Below are 14,691 nucleotides of genomic sequence, written 5' to 3'. Positions count from 1 at the left end.
CCTAACTTCATAGAAGCTGTTGTACCTAGAGATGAGATGTGAAGTTTCCAGTTTAGATTATAAGAAAAGGACAGACCAAGGATGTTCAGTGTAGAAGAGGGGGACAGTCGAGTGTCATTGAAGAAGAGGGGATAGTTGTATGGAAGGTTGTGTCGAGTTGATAGATGGAGGAATTGAGTTTTTGAGGCATTGAACAATACCAAGATTGCTCTGCCCCAATCAGAAATTTTAGAAAGATCAGAAGTCAGGCGTTCTGTGGCTTCCCTGCGTGAAATGTTTAGTTCCTGAAGGGTTGGACGTCTATGAAAAGACGTGGAAAAGTGCAGGGTGGTATCATCAGCGTAGGAGTGGATAGGACAAGATGTTTGGTTTAGAATGTCATTGATGAATAATAAGAAGAGACGGGGTGTTAGGACAGAAACCTGAGGAACACCACTGTTAATAGATTTAGGAGAACAGTGACCGTCTATAACAGCAGCAATAGAACGGTCAGAAAGGAAACTTGAGATGAAGTTACAGAAAGAAAGATAGATAGATAGGATAGAGAAGGATAGATAGATTACAGAGGCAAGATGATAAACGAGAAGCAAGTTACTGGAGTTCCTGTTGAGTGCTGAACAGTGTCATCTTGAGTCTGGGTAGCGTGTGTAGGTAGAAGTGAAACTTGTGTGTAAGCTACAGGTTAAGGTTATCTAGAAACCACGCCCTCTTTGCCTTCTGCCTCCTTCCTTGGAGGAAACTTATTTGTAAAGTTCTTGCCACTTTCCTATTTTTTTAATGTGTGTGTATACATATATATATATATATATATATATATATATATATATATATATATATATATATATATATATATATATATATATATATATATATATATATATATATAAAAGATATTTTCAATCATTTTATCAATTAGTTTTGTTGATTTAGACAATTATCAGTAAAAAAAAAATGAAAAGATAATTATATCAATGCATTAGCCCTTCAGCCCTTCATTAGCCCTTGCATTATTTGCGTAAGCTCATTCATATGATAGTCGATGTGCACCAACTCTCTACATCAATCAAGACTGATCTCTCTAACCATAGGCACTCTACAGTCAATGTTTGTTCCGCCTACACCTAGTCTAAGTACAGTGTACTCTCAGTTGGGCAGCCTGCGGTCATTCATTGACAAATACACTGATGAGGTAAGATGGTGGTGTTTTGTTATTGCCTTCCTTGTACCACAGGATGGATGTAAACAGTTTCCCGTGCCGATGTAAGAGTGCAATATTTACAGTATGTGAATACAAAACAGTTCCCTGAGGATGAGGTGAGCGCAAGCGTGCAGTCTCGGGACTCCAGGCAAGGATAGAGGGAGGGGTGAAGTTATGATCCTCAACTTCTTGAGTATAACTACACCTCGTATAAGTACACGCACGGACGCACGCACAAACATACAGAGGACAACTTGCATGCTTCATGATACAGCTTCATTCATCCTTCTACTTTCCGCAACAACCATACAGGTGTCAGCGATGGGATCCATCTTATACTGCCTTCCACAATCTTTTTAACATTTGGTCTCTGTCAAGGTCCCTAGCTGGTGGTAACATAGCTGACAGCTCCTCCAACCTTCAGTAATTTCTTATCTTTTCTGTTCTCTTATTGAGTCATGAGGACATCTTTTTGTCTGATCAAATGAACGAGTACAGCAGACCGCCAGACAGAGGGGAAACTGGACGTAGTCTAGGCAAAAATTGATATTAGACTGCCTCTCATTGGAAAGGCACACACGTTCAAGTGATGTGAATCAGTCGCAGCAGAGGGAAGTTTCAGTGCACGTTTAGTGGAAGACGCAAAGATCAAATTAAAAGAAAAGGAGATGGAAACAGATGCATTAACATGAGCTAGATATGTGGGAGGAGAAAGACAGGACAGACCAGGAATAGGGATCAACACAGGGGATCTTATGATCAACACCCGAAGGAAAGGAGAGAAGTACAGGTGATTTCTCAGGTGAGGAGACACGTCTGGTATGTAGGCTAATGTTAGGTGTCAGCTGTCATTGAAAGAGGTGTAACATTTACCAAAATAGAATTGTTATCAATATTATTATTATTATTGTTATTATTATTATTATTATTATTATTATTATTATTATTATTATATAATAATAATAATAATAATAATAATAATAATAATAATAATAATAATTATTATTATTATTATTATTATTATTATTATTATTATTATTATTATTATTATTATTATTATTATCGTTATTAGTAGTAAAAAGATAAGAAAATAAGAGAAGCTGCAAGAAGCTATCAGGTCTACGTACTTGTGGCACTCCCTAAGCTGAATGTGATATACCTACCTATTTCCAACTATCGTCGCCATCCATGTCTAATCTTCTCTTCAAGCTCCCTAGTGACTCAGCACCAACAACCTGATTACTGAGTCTATTCCATTCATCTATCACGCTAATTGAGAACTAATTCCTTTCTATCTCTCTTTTAAATCTAACTTTTCAAATTTCAACCCATTATTATTATCCTTTATGTAAGAGTGGCTCCAGCCATGGGCAACATAAATTAGAAATAGAAAGACCCACTGAGACGCCAGTCCCCAAACAGAGTCAAAAACTCTGACAGGGAGTTCCAGGGTTTAACAGAAAAGGGATGAATGATTGAGAATTAATTAAAGATGTGGACAGAACAGGGATGAAAGAAAGTCTTCTGCAGCGAGGCCGCGGGAGGAGGGCAGGCATGTGGTTAGCAAGATCAGAAGAGCAGTTAGCATGAATATAGTGGTAGAAGATAGCATGAGATGCAACATTGTGGCCGATGAGAGAGAGGCTGGGGACAGTCAGTTAGAAGAGAAGAGTTGATAAGACGAAAACTTGATTCCACTCCGTTTAGAAGAGCGATGAACACCTCCATACATAATATTATGATTCGTGTTCCATATATGAACGGATAAGGCCCCTGTACAAGGTTAACAGCTGGTGAAGGAATGAAAAATACTGGCAGAGACGACTCAGAACACCTATGTTCATAGAAGCTGTTTTGGCAAGAAATGAGATGTGAAGTTTCCAATTCACATTATTAGTAAAGGACAATTGAGTCTCATTGAAGCTAAGAGGATAGTTATCTGGAAGATTGTGTCAAGTTCATAGATGAAGGAATAGAGTTTTGAGGAACTGAACAATACTAATTTTTTTTTTTTTTTTTTATGTAGGAAGGACACTGGCCAAGGGCAACAAAACTTTAATAAAAAAAATGCCCACTGAAATGCCAGTCCCATAAAAGGGTCAAAGCAGTGGTCAAAAATTGGTGGATAAGTGTCTTGAAACCTCCCTCTTGAAGGAATTCAAGTCGTAGGAAGGTGGAAATACAGAAGCAGGCAGGGAGTTCCAGAGTTTACCAGAGAAAGGGATGAATGATTGAGAATACTGGTTAACTCTTGCGTTAGAGAGGTGGACAGAATAGGGGTGAAAGAAAGAAGAAAGTCTTGTGCAGCGAGGCCGCGGAAGGAGGGGAGGCATGCAGTTAGCAAGATCAGAAGAGCAGTTAGCATGAAAATAGCAGTAGAAGACAGCTAGATATGCAACACTGCGGCGGTGAGAGAGAGGCTGAAGACAGTCAGTTAGAGGAGAGGAGTTGATGAGACGAAAAGCTTTTGATTCCACCATGTCTAGAAGAGCAGTATGAGTGGAACTCCCCAAGACATGTGAAGCATACTCCATACATGGACGGATAAGGCCCTTGTACAGAGTTAGCAGCTGGGGGGGTGAGAAAAACTGGCGGAGACATCTCAGAACAACCTAACTTCATAGAAGAAGTTTGCTCTGCTCCAATCAGAAATTCTAGAGATATCTGAATTCACGCTTTCTTTGGCTTCCCTGCCTTATTCTATCCTGATTACTGATCCTGAGAATTTTACTTACGTCATCCTTGTTATATCTCCATACCACTTAAAGACCTTTATCATGTCCCCTCTTAATCTATATGCTTCTCTAAGGAAGTATAGTAGTAGTAGTAGTAGTAGTAGTAGTAGTAGTAGTAGTAGTAGTAGTAGTAATAGTAGAAGTAGTAGTAGTAGTAGCAGTAGTAGTAGTAGTAGTAGTAATAGTAGGAGTAGTAGTAGTAGTAATAGTAGTAGTAGTAGTAGTAGTAGTAGTAGTAGTAGGGATGGGCTCCAAGGCTCAGTGCTTCTACTCAAGACTAGCCGACCTAATGGTAGAAAAGAAGCACCAGCCAAGGAGCCATGTCGTCGCATGGATGAGGTGCCGTCTCTCATTCTCCCTCCTCAGATCTGCCCTCCTGTGTCTCAGGGGGACAAGGCATTCCACTCCCATACCTGCAGACTTAGGAGGCCTCGACTGCGAGGCTACAGTGGTGGAGAGTGGCATAAGAGTAGGTAGAGTAGAGGTAGAGTGAATTTATAGTTAACAACTAATGTTTATATTATAGAGTATTAGATATGGTTGGATGCCACAGTCATTAGCGAGAGCTGGGGCTAATGACCTCCAAGTAATGGAGCCCCTAATTGACACATCAATAAACATGGGGTGGAGGTATTATTTTAATGTAGTAGTAGTAGTAGTAGTAGTAGTAGTAGTAGTAGTAGTAGTAGTAGTAGTAGTAGTAGTAGTAGTAGCAGCAGCAGCAGCAGCAGCAGCAGCAGCAGCAGCAGCAGCAGCAGCAGCAGCAGAAACAGCAGTAGTAGTAGTAGTAGTAGTAGTAGTAGTAGTAGTAGTAGTAGTAATAGTAGTAGTAGTAGTAGTAGTAGTAGTAGTAGTAGTAGCAGTAGCAGCAGCAGCAATAAAAGTAGTAGCAACAGTAGTAGCAGTTTTAGTATTAGTAGTAGTAGTAGTAGTGGTAACAGCAACTGTACAGTGGCGTGGACAGGGAGCTACAGCTCCGGTATCCTTCAACACCAGCTTTGTTCTCTTTATTGCTGGGAGAGGCAGCCCGCAAGAGTGGGATCTCTGCTCCTTTTTGCCATTATTGAAAATAAAAGCATATACTTTTCCTCTTCCTCTGATACATGGATCTTCGTGTCAAAAGTGCATTCATTGAAAGGACCAAAAGTCATGTCAAAGTCAGAAAAAGTGGCTCAGATAATTGTGGCTGCCAATGAATAAACAAATAATTTGAGATAAAATAATGCCAACGTACATCATTGTTTATATAAAAAAAAAAAAAAATAACAAATAAATTAAAGCTTTATGTTTACCTTCTGCACTTCCGCCTGGATTCTCGCCACCTCCTTCTGGCCCAGGTCGTGGATCTGCTGCGGCGTCAGGTCTGTAGTGGTGTGGAATTTGAGACATGCCTGGTAGTAAGCCTCTCCGCCAGGCAACGACGACGCCCCCACTTCAGTTCGGGTGGCCGGCAGGTACTGGTTCTGTTGACGCAAGGAGCAATTACTTTCCTTTCACCCTGCCGTGCTACACGACATTCCTTCACCAAGTGCCTTTACTTACAAATAAGTCTAGATTATTATTATTTCACACAAGGTGTTGCACAGATACAGGACAACTATAAAATTAAAAGATGAAAATAATATTTTTTCCTCCCACATCAGAAGTACAAGTCACTACCCTGCAACTTAAGAGGCTCAGTGAACAAGATGAGGCAGTCTTGGTCAAGGCTCCTTCAACTTACCTCTATGAAGTTACGAATTTCCTTGAACGAGGGAATAAGGTCCTGTTTGATTCTTTCCTGGGCCTGCTGCCTCAGTGTGGTTCTGTGAGGTATGAGGGACTTAGAGGTGTGCATGGAACCCACGAAAGTTTGGCTTTATGGCGAATGGCAACAGTAGGGTGATAATGAGAAGTACAGTCAAGGAAGCAAGAATATAATTTGGAATTAGTCTTTGGCAATGATGAAAAAAATCGGTGGAAATTTTAATTTAAGATGAAAATCTTTGTTAAATTTTCTCACCAGGATCACCAACCCAGCACGTGAACCCCGAGACGTGTATGAGTTACCTCTGCTCTGCGGTGATGGTGTCGGACATGTTGACGAATGGCTTATAGAACAATGAATCCTCCACGGGGCCGATCAGACTGTCAAACCGATCCATCACGCCCACCTGCCGGAAGAAAACAGGTTGTGGTTACAAGAGGAGGAAGTGGAGATAAGATGAGGCGTCAAGGAGATGTGTTAGTTAAAGAGAAGAGAAGAACAGACTGGCGACGTAGTTACATAAGCGAAAGCTGAGGGCAAAGAGAGTACACCAAACGAATGTAACGCTCTTCTTTAGTAGTATCTTACAAGCAGTGAGACTGCGATTAGAAGACAAGATAAACTGCTTGTGAGAGGTAGTCGTCAGGGACTGTTTTAGCAGTTAGGCCAAAAATGATTACCAAGACCCGAGTGAGTTTGGTCAACCTCCTCACTCTTGTCGCTAAATGGCTTCCCCCTCCTTTTCAGATAGATTTTTGGTGTTTCATTTTTCATTATCAGGAATAGATATGATTCTATTCTCTCTTATTTCTTCTTCTAAGGCTTCATTTTCTTATGCAACATATATTAAAGCCTGTATGAAAGCTCGCGGGAGATCCCTCTTCACAGGAATCCCCACCACTGCTACCAGTACAACACGTCCTCTTCATTTGGGACTGTCATAAAAACACGGAAATGTTGGTCTGACTAGGGGAATAAATTGTTCATGACAAGCAGCAGTTGTGAACTGGCAGGACACTCGAAGCAAGAGTCTGACCACCAGTCAGACCAACATGCTAATTAAGTAAAGTCAGCCGCATACACTATAGTCGTGCATGGCTTTGGCGTTCATCTCCATCTCATCAGCATTTGATTACCAAGATCGGAGGAAATTTTGGTCGACTTCGAGAATCTTTCCATTACAGAAATATTCGTACACTGGATGAAATATGATACATACTTTCTCAACCATAGAGCACGACTCTACCACACAACGTCAAGACTCCTGCACCACACACACCTCCACACTCCAGGACAACACAAACACTCACCATGGACCAATTGGAAGGCATGATGTTGTCCTTTATGTTTTCCCTCAGCAGTGTGAGGATTTCCTGTGCCTGTCTGGGAAAGTCGCTGTACCTGAGGGCGAAGGAAGACACATGCACGAGACAAAGGCACTCAAGTAATGAAGTAATGGACAATGAGTGCAGCTGTAGCGTGACCGTGCACGTATGTCATGTCTGGAAAGGAATTGTCCCAGGGATATTTTGCTGTCACAGTTGTCGTGCAGACACGATTTGTCTTTTGTTTTGCACGGATGCTTGTTGGCCCAGTAGTGCCTCGCGGGAAACAAACTGCTATGCACACTCCATTTCTCGTATTTTCTTTTATATATTCTAGCGTTATTACTCTGTGCGTATGTGTCATTCGTCTACGGTCATTCACTTACGGTCTTCTGCTGGTCACTCAGCCAGCTGTTCCCCTACGGAAAGAAATCAGAGCTCATAGTGATTGATTTTTGGGTAGTAGTGAGACCACTCACACACCACACACCGGGACAGCGAGGCCACAACTTCTCAGGTTATATCCGTACCTGCTTGCTGCTAGATGAACAGGGCCACATATTAATAGCTCGCCCATTTGCTTCGCCGCGCCCGGGATTCGAACCCGAGCCTTCTCGGTTGTGAGCCGAGCGTGCTGACTTCTACACAAGGAAGCTAAAGAGAGACAATCGGTGTGTGTGTGTGTGTGTGTGTGTGTGTGTGTGTGTGTGTGTGTTCTAGCAGATATTTTAATTAATTATTGAATAATGCATTACATGGTTTTAAACAGAGAAAATGTAAACAACAGATGATATAATAAGACAATCGTCGGATTCATAATGATCAAACGAGACAAAAAAAATTTCAGTGAAAACCGACTAAATTTGCTTTTACTTGTTTTAGAGCGCCAAGCAAAGTTGTCCCACCAACCCTTGTCTTCTGTTCGTGCCCGAACACTGACCTTGAGAGGAGCTTCTCATAATCGTTGTAAGAGTCGAGAACCACTTCTTTCTCCACCATATACCTGAGGGATTCTTGAGGCCCAGACATGAAGGTGACGGGCGCGTAGTACCTGTGGATGGGCAGAGCAAACGATGCAGGGGTACGATAGAAAGATTAACTGATAAATGAAGAGATAGGTTTTTAGGTCTAAAAGGAGGAGAAGGAAAAAAATGATGATGATGATACTATTACTACTACTACTACTACTACTACTACTACTACTACTACTACTACTACTACCAATAATGATAATAATAATAATAATAATAATAATAATAACAATAATAATAATAATGATAATAATAATAATAATAATAATAATAATAATAATAATTAGATAAGAAGAAAAAACAACAGGACCATCAGTATCTTTCAAAATCACATTGCTGTCAGTTTCAAATTACATATACGATGAATCCCTGAACAATCCCATGCACAGACAGTGACTGCTTGCACTCTACTGTACGTACCACATCCAAAGAGTGAAGTGCTACCAAAAGTTATGCTCCCGAGAAGTTGGGCAACAGAACTTACTTCTTATAAGGGAAGTTCTGCACGTAGGTATTCATTTCCTCCTTGAACACCTTCAGGGTGATCAAGTCTTCCGTCGAGAGCGAGGTGGTGTCTATCTTGTTGGCCCGCTGCAGGAACTCCTCACACTTGGCCTGTCAACCACACACAGCTTAACCGAGGTCACGTGCTCGTTAAGAAAAGACGTCTATTAAATTCTGTCGAAATAAATGTTGATTATATCCTCAGAGAATATAAAAGAGAGAGAAACATGATTAAGAGTGGCAAGTGGCGCATGCTGGAGTGGCTGGCGACTCTGACTGTGGCTGGACCAATAACTGTCACCTGCCTTCCGCTTCTGCAGGCGTTGCTTATCGTAAGAGTCCAGGCGGGCTGCGGTGTCGTCGTTGATGCCCAGCTGCGGGAGGGACACACACAATGAACGTTGAAAAATTGAAAACAAGATAATCTGATTATTTATTTCTGTGTCTAGAGTCAGTGTCAAAAAAAAGATGGCAAAATTCTCAGTCGGCGGTATGAGTAGTTGGGGAGATTTCCAAGAGTGTTTTCGTGATCCTAGTGACGGCTTAGCAAGAAGTATAATTATTAGTATGAATAAAAAAAAAGAAGAATTGAGTCAGACTAATGACCTCTGGAGTTGGTCTCAGAAAACGAAAACGCTAAAGGATGTTGGCTAGTGTACTATGTGTGGGGATGGAGGAGTCGAGTGGGAAGCCTTAAGTGAAGTGGAATGCAAGAAAGTATCTCGGGAAGTAGTGTCAGTCAAATTCAGAAAGTAAACAAAGTGGCCCTTGTCTCCTTTCTTCTATCCTGGTTCTCTTTGGGAATGGCAGGATGTGCGGGCTTTTTATTTGTATTCCCCCACCCCCTTTCCAATTTTTTTTCTTTGCCCTTGGATGGTCTCCCTAGCACAGTGGTCCTCAACTCGTTTCAGACCACGGACCACCAAACCAAATGTGGACCATTTCAATTTCGGGCAAGGATACAGCACCATACATAAATCTGCATAATACAGCACACAGCATATTAAGTGACCAGAAGTATTTCATTTTGATCACAATTCTTCCCTGTTTCCTTTTGAATTAATCAATTTTCCAGTGAAAAAGAGTATCAAAATAAAATTTCATGTCCATACTTGAAGAGCATGAGACAAATAATACATACAACTGATTATCTTGGCAGTCTGGTATCTACTGGCCACAGGCTCAGTGGTCCACAGCACTTTGCGACTTAACCTCGTGCCACCTGACAGAAATAATCAGAATGGCTCGTCACCTTGTTGAGTACAGTAGGTGCATGTACTCAGGCTCTGATTATGTATAGTAGCATGAATCTTGAACATTCACTATAGATTAAATTTAAAAATGACTTGAAGTATTACTTAACAACTACAATAAAAAAGAATGAAAATTGCCAATGTATTTCTTAAACAGAAATTTAATTAAATTAATAATAAATGATTGATTAATTTACTGATTAAATTGTTCATACTAAATTGTCTATTTTAATATCTGCGAATGCCCTGTGGACCATCCTGAAAAGTCACCAGTACATGTCTTAGTACATGAGAGAGGCACTTTTGTACAATCAAGTCCCTGCCCGCAAGATTGCAACTCATGTTTCCACCTTTACTACCACCTCTGTAACTACATTCTTCTTACTTTCCCTTTATTTAGGCCTCACTGCACGAAACTTTCTAATTCTCTGCCATTTATTCTATCCTCACGGATGTGACCTTCTTTAAGAGTGAAAGGGTTAACAGGACTCACCTGCGTGGAAAACTGAGGGAACTCCTGTGTCTTCCAGTTCCAGTAGTCTTTGGAGAGGGCGAGCAGGTCAGCGCTGGGCGTGGCGAGGGGCGGCGGGGTCGTGGTGAAAGATACAGGGGTCGAGGCGGAGGTCATTAGCCTCGCCAGAAATACCACAAACACCACCAGTGCCATCGGGAGTCCCATCGCTGCTTGAATACTCATCGTTACCTGGCGAGTCAGTAATAAAGTGCAGGTAGTCTTGGCTGGCAGACTGATCAAAGACACGCGTGCATCATTCACGCCGTCACATTGTTTAGTAAACAAGTCAACGCAAACACGTAAACATCAACAACATACAAGTGTGGCTGACACAAATCCTAACAATGTTTGTGCACCTTGACATTTTATAAGAACATAAGAACATGAGGGGCAGTGTAAGGTGCCAGTAAGACTACACCTGACAGTCATTTTACAAAAACAAATACACCGATATACACCTAGCATCCCTATCTATAAATCTCTCTAATATTGTTTCAAAGCTCTGTTGACTCAATCCTAACAATCCGATTATTAAGTCTATTCCAGTAACCTACCAGGCTTCAACCCGCTACCTATAGTCCTATAGGGATTATTAACCATAATGATCTTGTCTATATCCGCGATTATTATTCAGGCGAGACACCGCAAGATGCTTTACAAATACAAAGAGCAGAACTGAGAGCATCGTGTGCCATTGTTTAAACTACGGTGTTTCTTGACTAGGGTGCTGGCACACCCATGCGATGCTGAAGTCAATTCTATGGGTGCTGGGAAATGCTGCAAATCGGGCGGTACGATATCAGTGTTACTCGCAAGGGATCCAAAAGTACTGAAGTGACAAGATAAACCTTAGCCTCATTTCCAGCTGTGTTAATAATGATGAAAAGCAATAAATTTGTACAAATATTTACACTTGAGTATGAATTCTGCGTCACTAAACTTGTGGCACACCTGCAACTTGATGTCAGCCAAAGTTAGAGAACGCTGCACTGCCGCGACCTGACCTTAGTGGGTCGGAAAAGGTTATGAAACGTTAGCTGTCAGCGCCACACCATTCCACGCCTCGGCATGTGGAGTAGGCTAGCGACCTCCTTTCTCCGCCACCTTTAAGCTTTCCATTCACAGCAAACCGGTACCCACTCAAGGCTGCATGAACCCAGGAGGGGTCGCTCGTCCCTGATAAATTTCAACTTTAAGATGAGATAAGATTTTGGGATTTCCTGTATTGTAGTCGGATGTGCCACCGCCTGAACCTCCTCTGCTGTCCGTACTAGATGTGTAAGGCCGTACAGGTCATGGTACCGTCCCGATCAGTAGATAAGCCACATTCCCTTTCACTGTGTTTAGCTTTTCTTTGTTCAGTGTTAAGTCCTCTCAGCTGCTGGTCATTTAACAAATGAGTTTTTTTGTAAGGTTAGTGTTTGCAGATGTGGAGACTTCAGAATAACAGAAAATGCTAAACACAGAGGAGTGACTGAAAGATTATTTGACTCTCCCTCCCACCCCCTCTCTCTCTCTCTCTCTGTCCATACATTCCATACACACTCTGTTTCCAAAGCAACTTAGCTTGCCGGTGTGCTTTCCAGGGTGGAGAGGAACCTCATGAACGATACATTACATTAGCCTTCCGTCTCCTGGAATCCACGCTCTTTTATATTTCGCACCGAAATCATGATAAATCTATTCATAATCTTAACAAAACTCTTTCATCAGCAACAAATGTTAGTTGACTTTCTCTTTGCCACTTTTGGCATCTGGCCCAAAATTTCCTCTTTTAATCCTATATTTCTCCCAGACGGCTCCACTGTCACCTCTGTGTCTAATTCAACTCTTAAATACAACGTGACAGCGTGTAAGTGTTATCGCTGCGAAAGAAACGTGACATGTTATGGATGATTCTGAAAGTTTTCATGGTTAAATATTTACAAGAAATGCAAATAATAGTAAGTTTTTTTTTAAATTGATTGTGTATCGTCAATCCAGTTGCCTACAGTAGATACCTATAGAACAGTGCAGCATCTCAGCCACGACATTCATAAAGGATCCCTGTTAAAGTTCTTGTCCTGGCCATTCTTGCACTGATGATTTTACCCTGCCTGGACACGACAAAGTGGCCGCGAGAAGCGTTCGTCCTGCCCGTAAAGTCGTGAACAATGAACACCATTTACCCCCCAAAAAAAAAGAAAAAAAAAAAAAAAAGTTAATGACGAGAATAAAATTACCACAAAATATACGTGTAGTGTTGATAAACACTTACGCTAGTGGAACAGTAAAGGGATGAGAGCAGCGCTGCACCTCACACTAACCTGCTTGCTGAATGATAACTGCACCGCCACCTAGTCACCGAGTGAATGCACGGCGCTGGTCGGAAATGCGACTGGCAACGTAGCGTCTTGCTATTCCGACCGCTGCAAAAAACTTATTAATACACAACGTTTGAGTGTTTTCTCTTTTATTCCACAATAAAAAATATTGAATTCTTGAAGAACAGACCTAGTAATGCACAGCATACTCGTAATGTGAGGCGCCTTCCACTCAGGCCTCCGCTCGTCATGCTGTTAGGTTAATACTCTGTAAAGTGTGCAATCGAACATTAATTCAGTATTTTTTTATTTCTTCAGCGATCCGAAAAAAAAAAAAAAAGAAACATTGCACTAGTGAACATGTCCTTCAAGAATTTAATAATGTATATCCTAAGGTCCAGAAAAGTCTGCGTTTTGAAAACGTAAACTTTTATTTTTATCATTTATGCAAGACCATGAAAAGCTGCCGTGCGTTACCAGGTCTGGTCTTCAGGGATTCAGTAGTTTTTATTGTGGGATGGAAGAGAAAAAGAAGTCAAACGTTGTGCATTACTTAGTCTCACTTGGATGTGATTGGTGGTTTCTATTAAGTAAAGTTACACATAAGAAGACTCGTACACAAGGGCGCGCATAAGCACAGCCTTCCAGACAGACCAACAGATCGGTGATATGTAATGCCAAGACATACTCTGTGTGCGAACAATATATGTAACCTAAAACGAAACATGAGAGTTTGGTATTAAAAGACAGAACGTTAAGAGTTTGGTTAACTTCCGGTAAAATACAAATGGCTTCGTAAACATAGGTAGGGAAATTCAGGCCCAGTGTGTCAAGACTATGGATTCCGATGAGACACTGAATACTCTGTTTGCATGCGATCACTCGTGTGTGTATGTATGTATGTATGTATGTATGTATGTATGTATAACCAAGGAGTCAGTGTGTGTGTGTGTGTGTGTGTGTGTGTGTGTGTGTGTGTGTGTAATGGGCACCTCAAATTCTGAGTTAAAACCTGATAAAATTTAACAGGTAAGCCAGAATCCGTCACCAGGTTGACGCAATTAAATCTGTATCCCGAATGAAACGTTCTACCGGATGTTTTTAGGACGGGGCTGAAATTCCTACACACGTGATAAAGAAAGATCCAAAGTCCCTTCAGGTTTAGCGGTGGAGCATCGCTTTGGTGTCTCTGAAAAAGCCAACGCACCCGAACGTTATATGCAAGTGAGAGGTGAGTGATATACACTAATGACACACATGGGTAAGGCCACAGGTCACGAATCAGAAGGCAATGTGACCTGTTTGTAGGGGAGAAAATATCTTGTAATTACTGTCAGTTTGCATCACGACCATGCACTGCACAGGATTTTCGAAATTCTCTCACTCCTACTCTGTCCACCTCCCTAATTCAAGAGTTACGAGTATTCTCAGTTTCCCGCTCTCTATGACCTGAATTCTTTCATGAGGGAGGTCTCAAGACACTCTTCCAGCATTGGATAATCGTTTTGGCCCTTCCTCTTTTAGAGACTGGCAACTTCATGGGCCTTTTATATAAATTTTGTCTGTCCAGTATCCCTCTCATATATAAAAGAGCCACAATGGACCTCAAACTTGAATAAGCATCAATATACTACAGAATCTGTAGCTGTGCCAACAAGGTATAGGAGTCTCACAGGGACTATTTTCAAAGGCCACAGAGAGAATTAGTCGGGTTTTCATTGGTGTTTCTCTCAGAGTACTATATTTCTTTCTTCATGGACTCCCCGGGCACTATGCAATGTCTAATCTAACAAATACATGTCTTCACCACCACCACCATTACCGCCACTGCTTTCGACCGTCACAGAGGACGCCTCAACACACCACGACTGTAAGGCTCGCTTTATATGAACGGTGCTTTATTCATATGGTAAGATGATGGTAGGGTGACAGGAAACCATACCTTTTGACGCCCTACTGTACGAAAAAAAAGAAGAAAAAATGTTTGTGTGAAGTTATTGGTGCGGTAAAGCTTATTGGTAAGTATAGTATGGTATGGTATGGTGGAGTGCAGTTCATTGGTATAAGCATGGTTCGTGTGG

The 14,691-nt window shown here is 41.4% G+C and overlaps 1 protein-coding gene across 3 annotated transcripts in view; it reads right to left on the bottom strand.

The window, feature by feature from the left end:
* The window catches only part of LOC135108992 (uncharacterized), a 20,411-nt gene extending 7,679 nt beyond the window's left edge, over positions 1-12,732 (bottom strand). Inside the window, exons 1-9 of one of the 3 annotated variants that reach the window (XM_064019925.1) lie at positions 12,614-12,732; positions 10,287-10,496; positions 8,846-8,914; positions 8,521-8,651; positions 7,946-8,056; positions 6,991-7,081; positions 5,983-6,086; positions 5,657-5,738; positions 5,226-5,396 (exon numbers count right to left, since the gene is read on the bottom strand). In XM_064019925.1, the coding sequence (XP_063875995.1) occupies positions 5,226-5,396; positions 5,657-5,738; positions 5,983-6,086; positions 6,991-7,081; positions 7,946-8,056; positions 8,521-8,651; positions 8,846-8,914; positions 10,287-10,490 (963 nt within the window). In that variant the 5' untranslated portion in view covers positions 10,491-10,496; positions 12,614-12,732. Of the gene's footprint in view, positions 1-5,225; positions 5,397-5,656; positions 5,739-5,982; positions 6,087-6,990; positions 7,082-7,945; positions 8,057-8,520; positions 8,652-8,845; positions 8,915-10,286; positions 10,497-11,258; positions 11,341-12,564 lie in introns of those variants that run through there. The other 2 variants (XM_064019923.1, XM_064019926.1) reach the window with 2 other exon arrangements.
* Positions 12,733-14,691: the final 1,959 nt, after the last annotated feature.

Source organism: Scylla paramamosain, chromosome 18 (assembly GCF_035594125.1).
Source record: "Scylla paramamosain isolate STU-SP2022 chromosome 18, ASM3559412v1, whole genome shotgun sequence".
NCBI lineage: Eukaryota > Metazoa > Arthropoda > Malacostraca > Decapoda > Portunidae > Scylla > Scylla paramamosain.
This window is presented reverse-complemented; position numbering and strand designations above follow the sequence as displayed.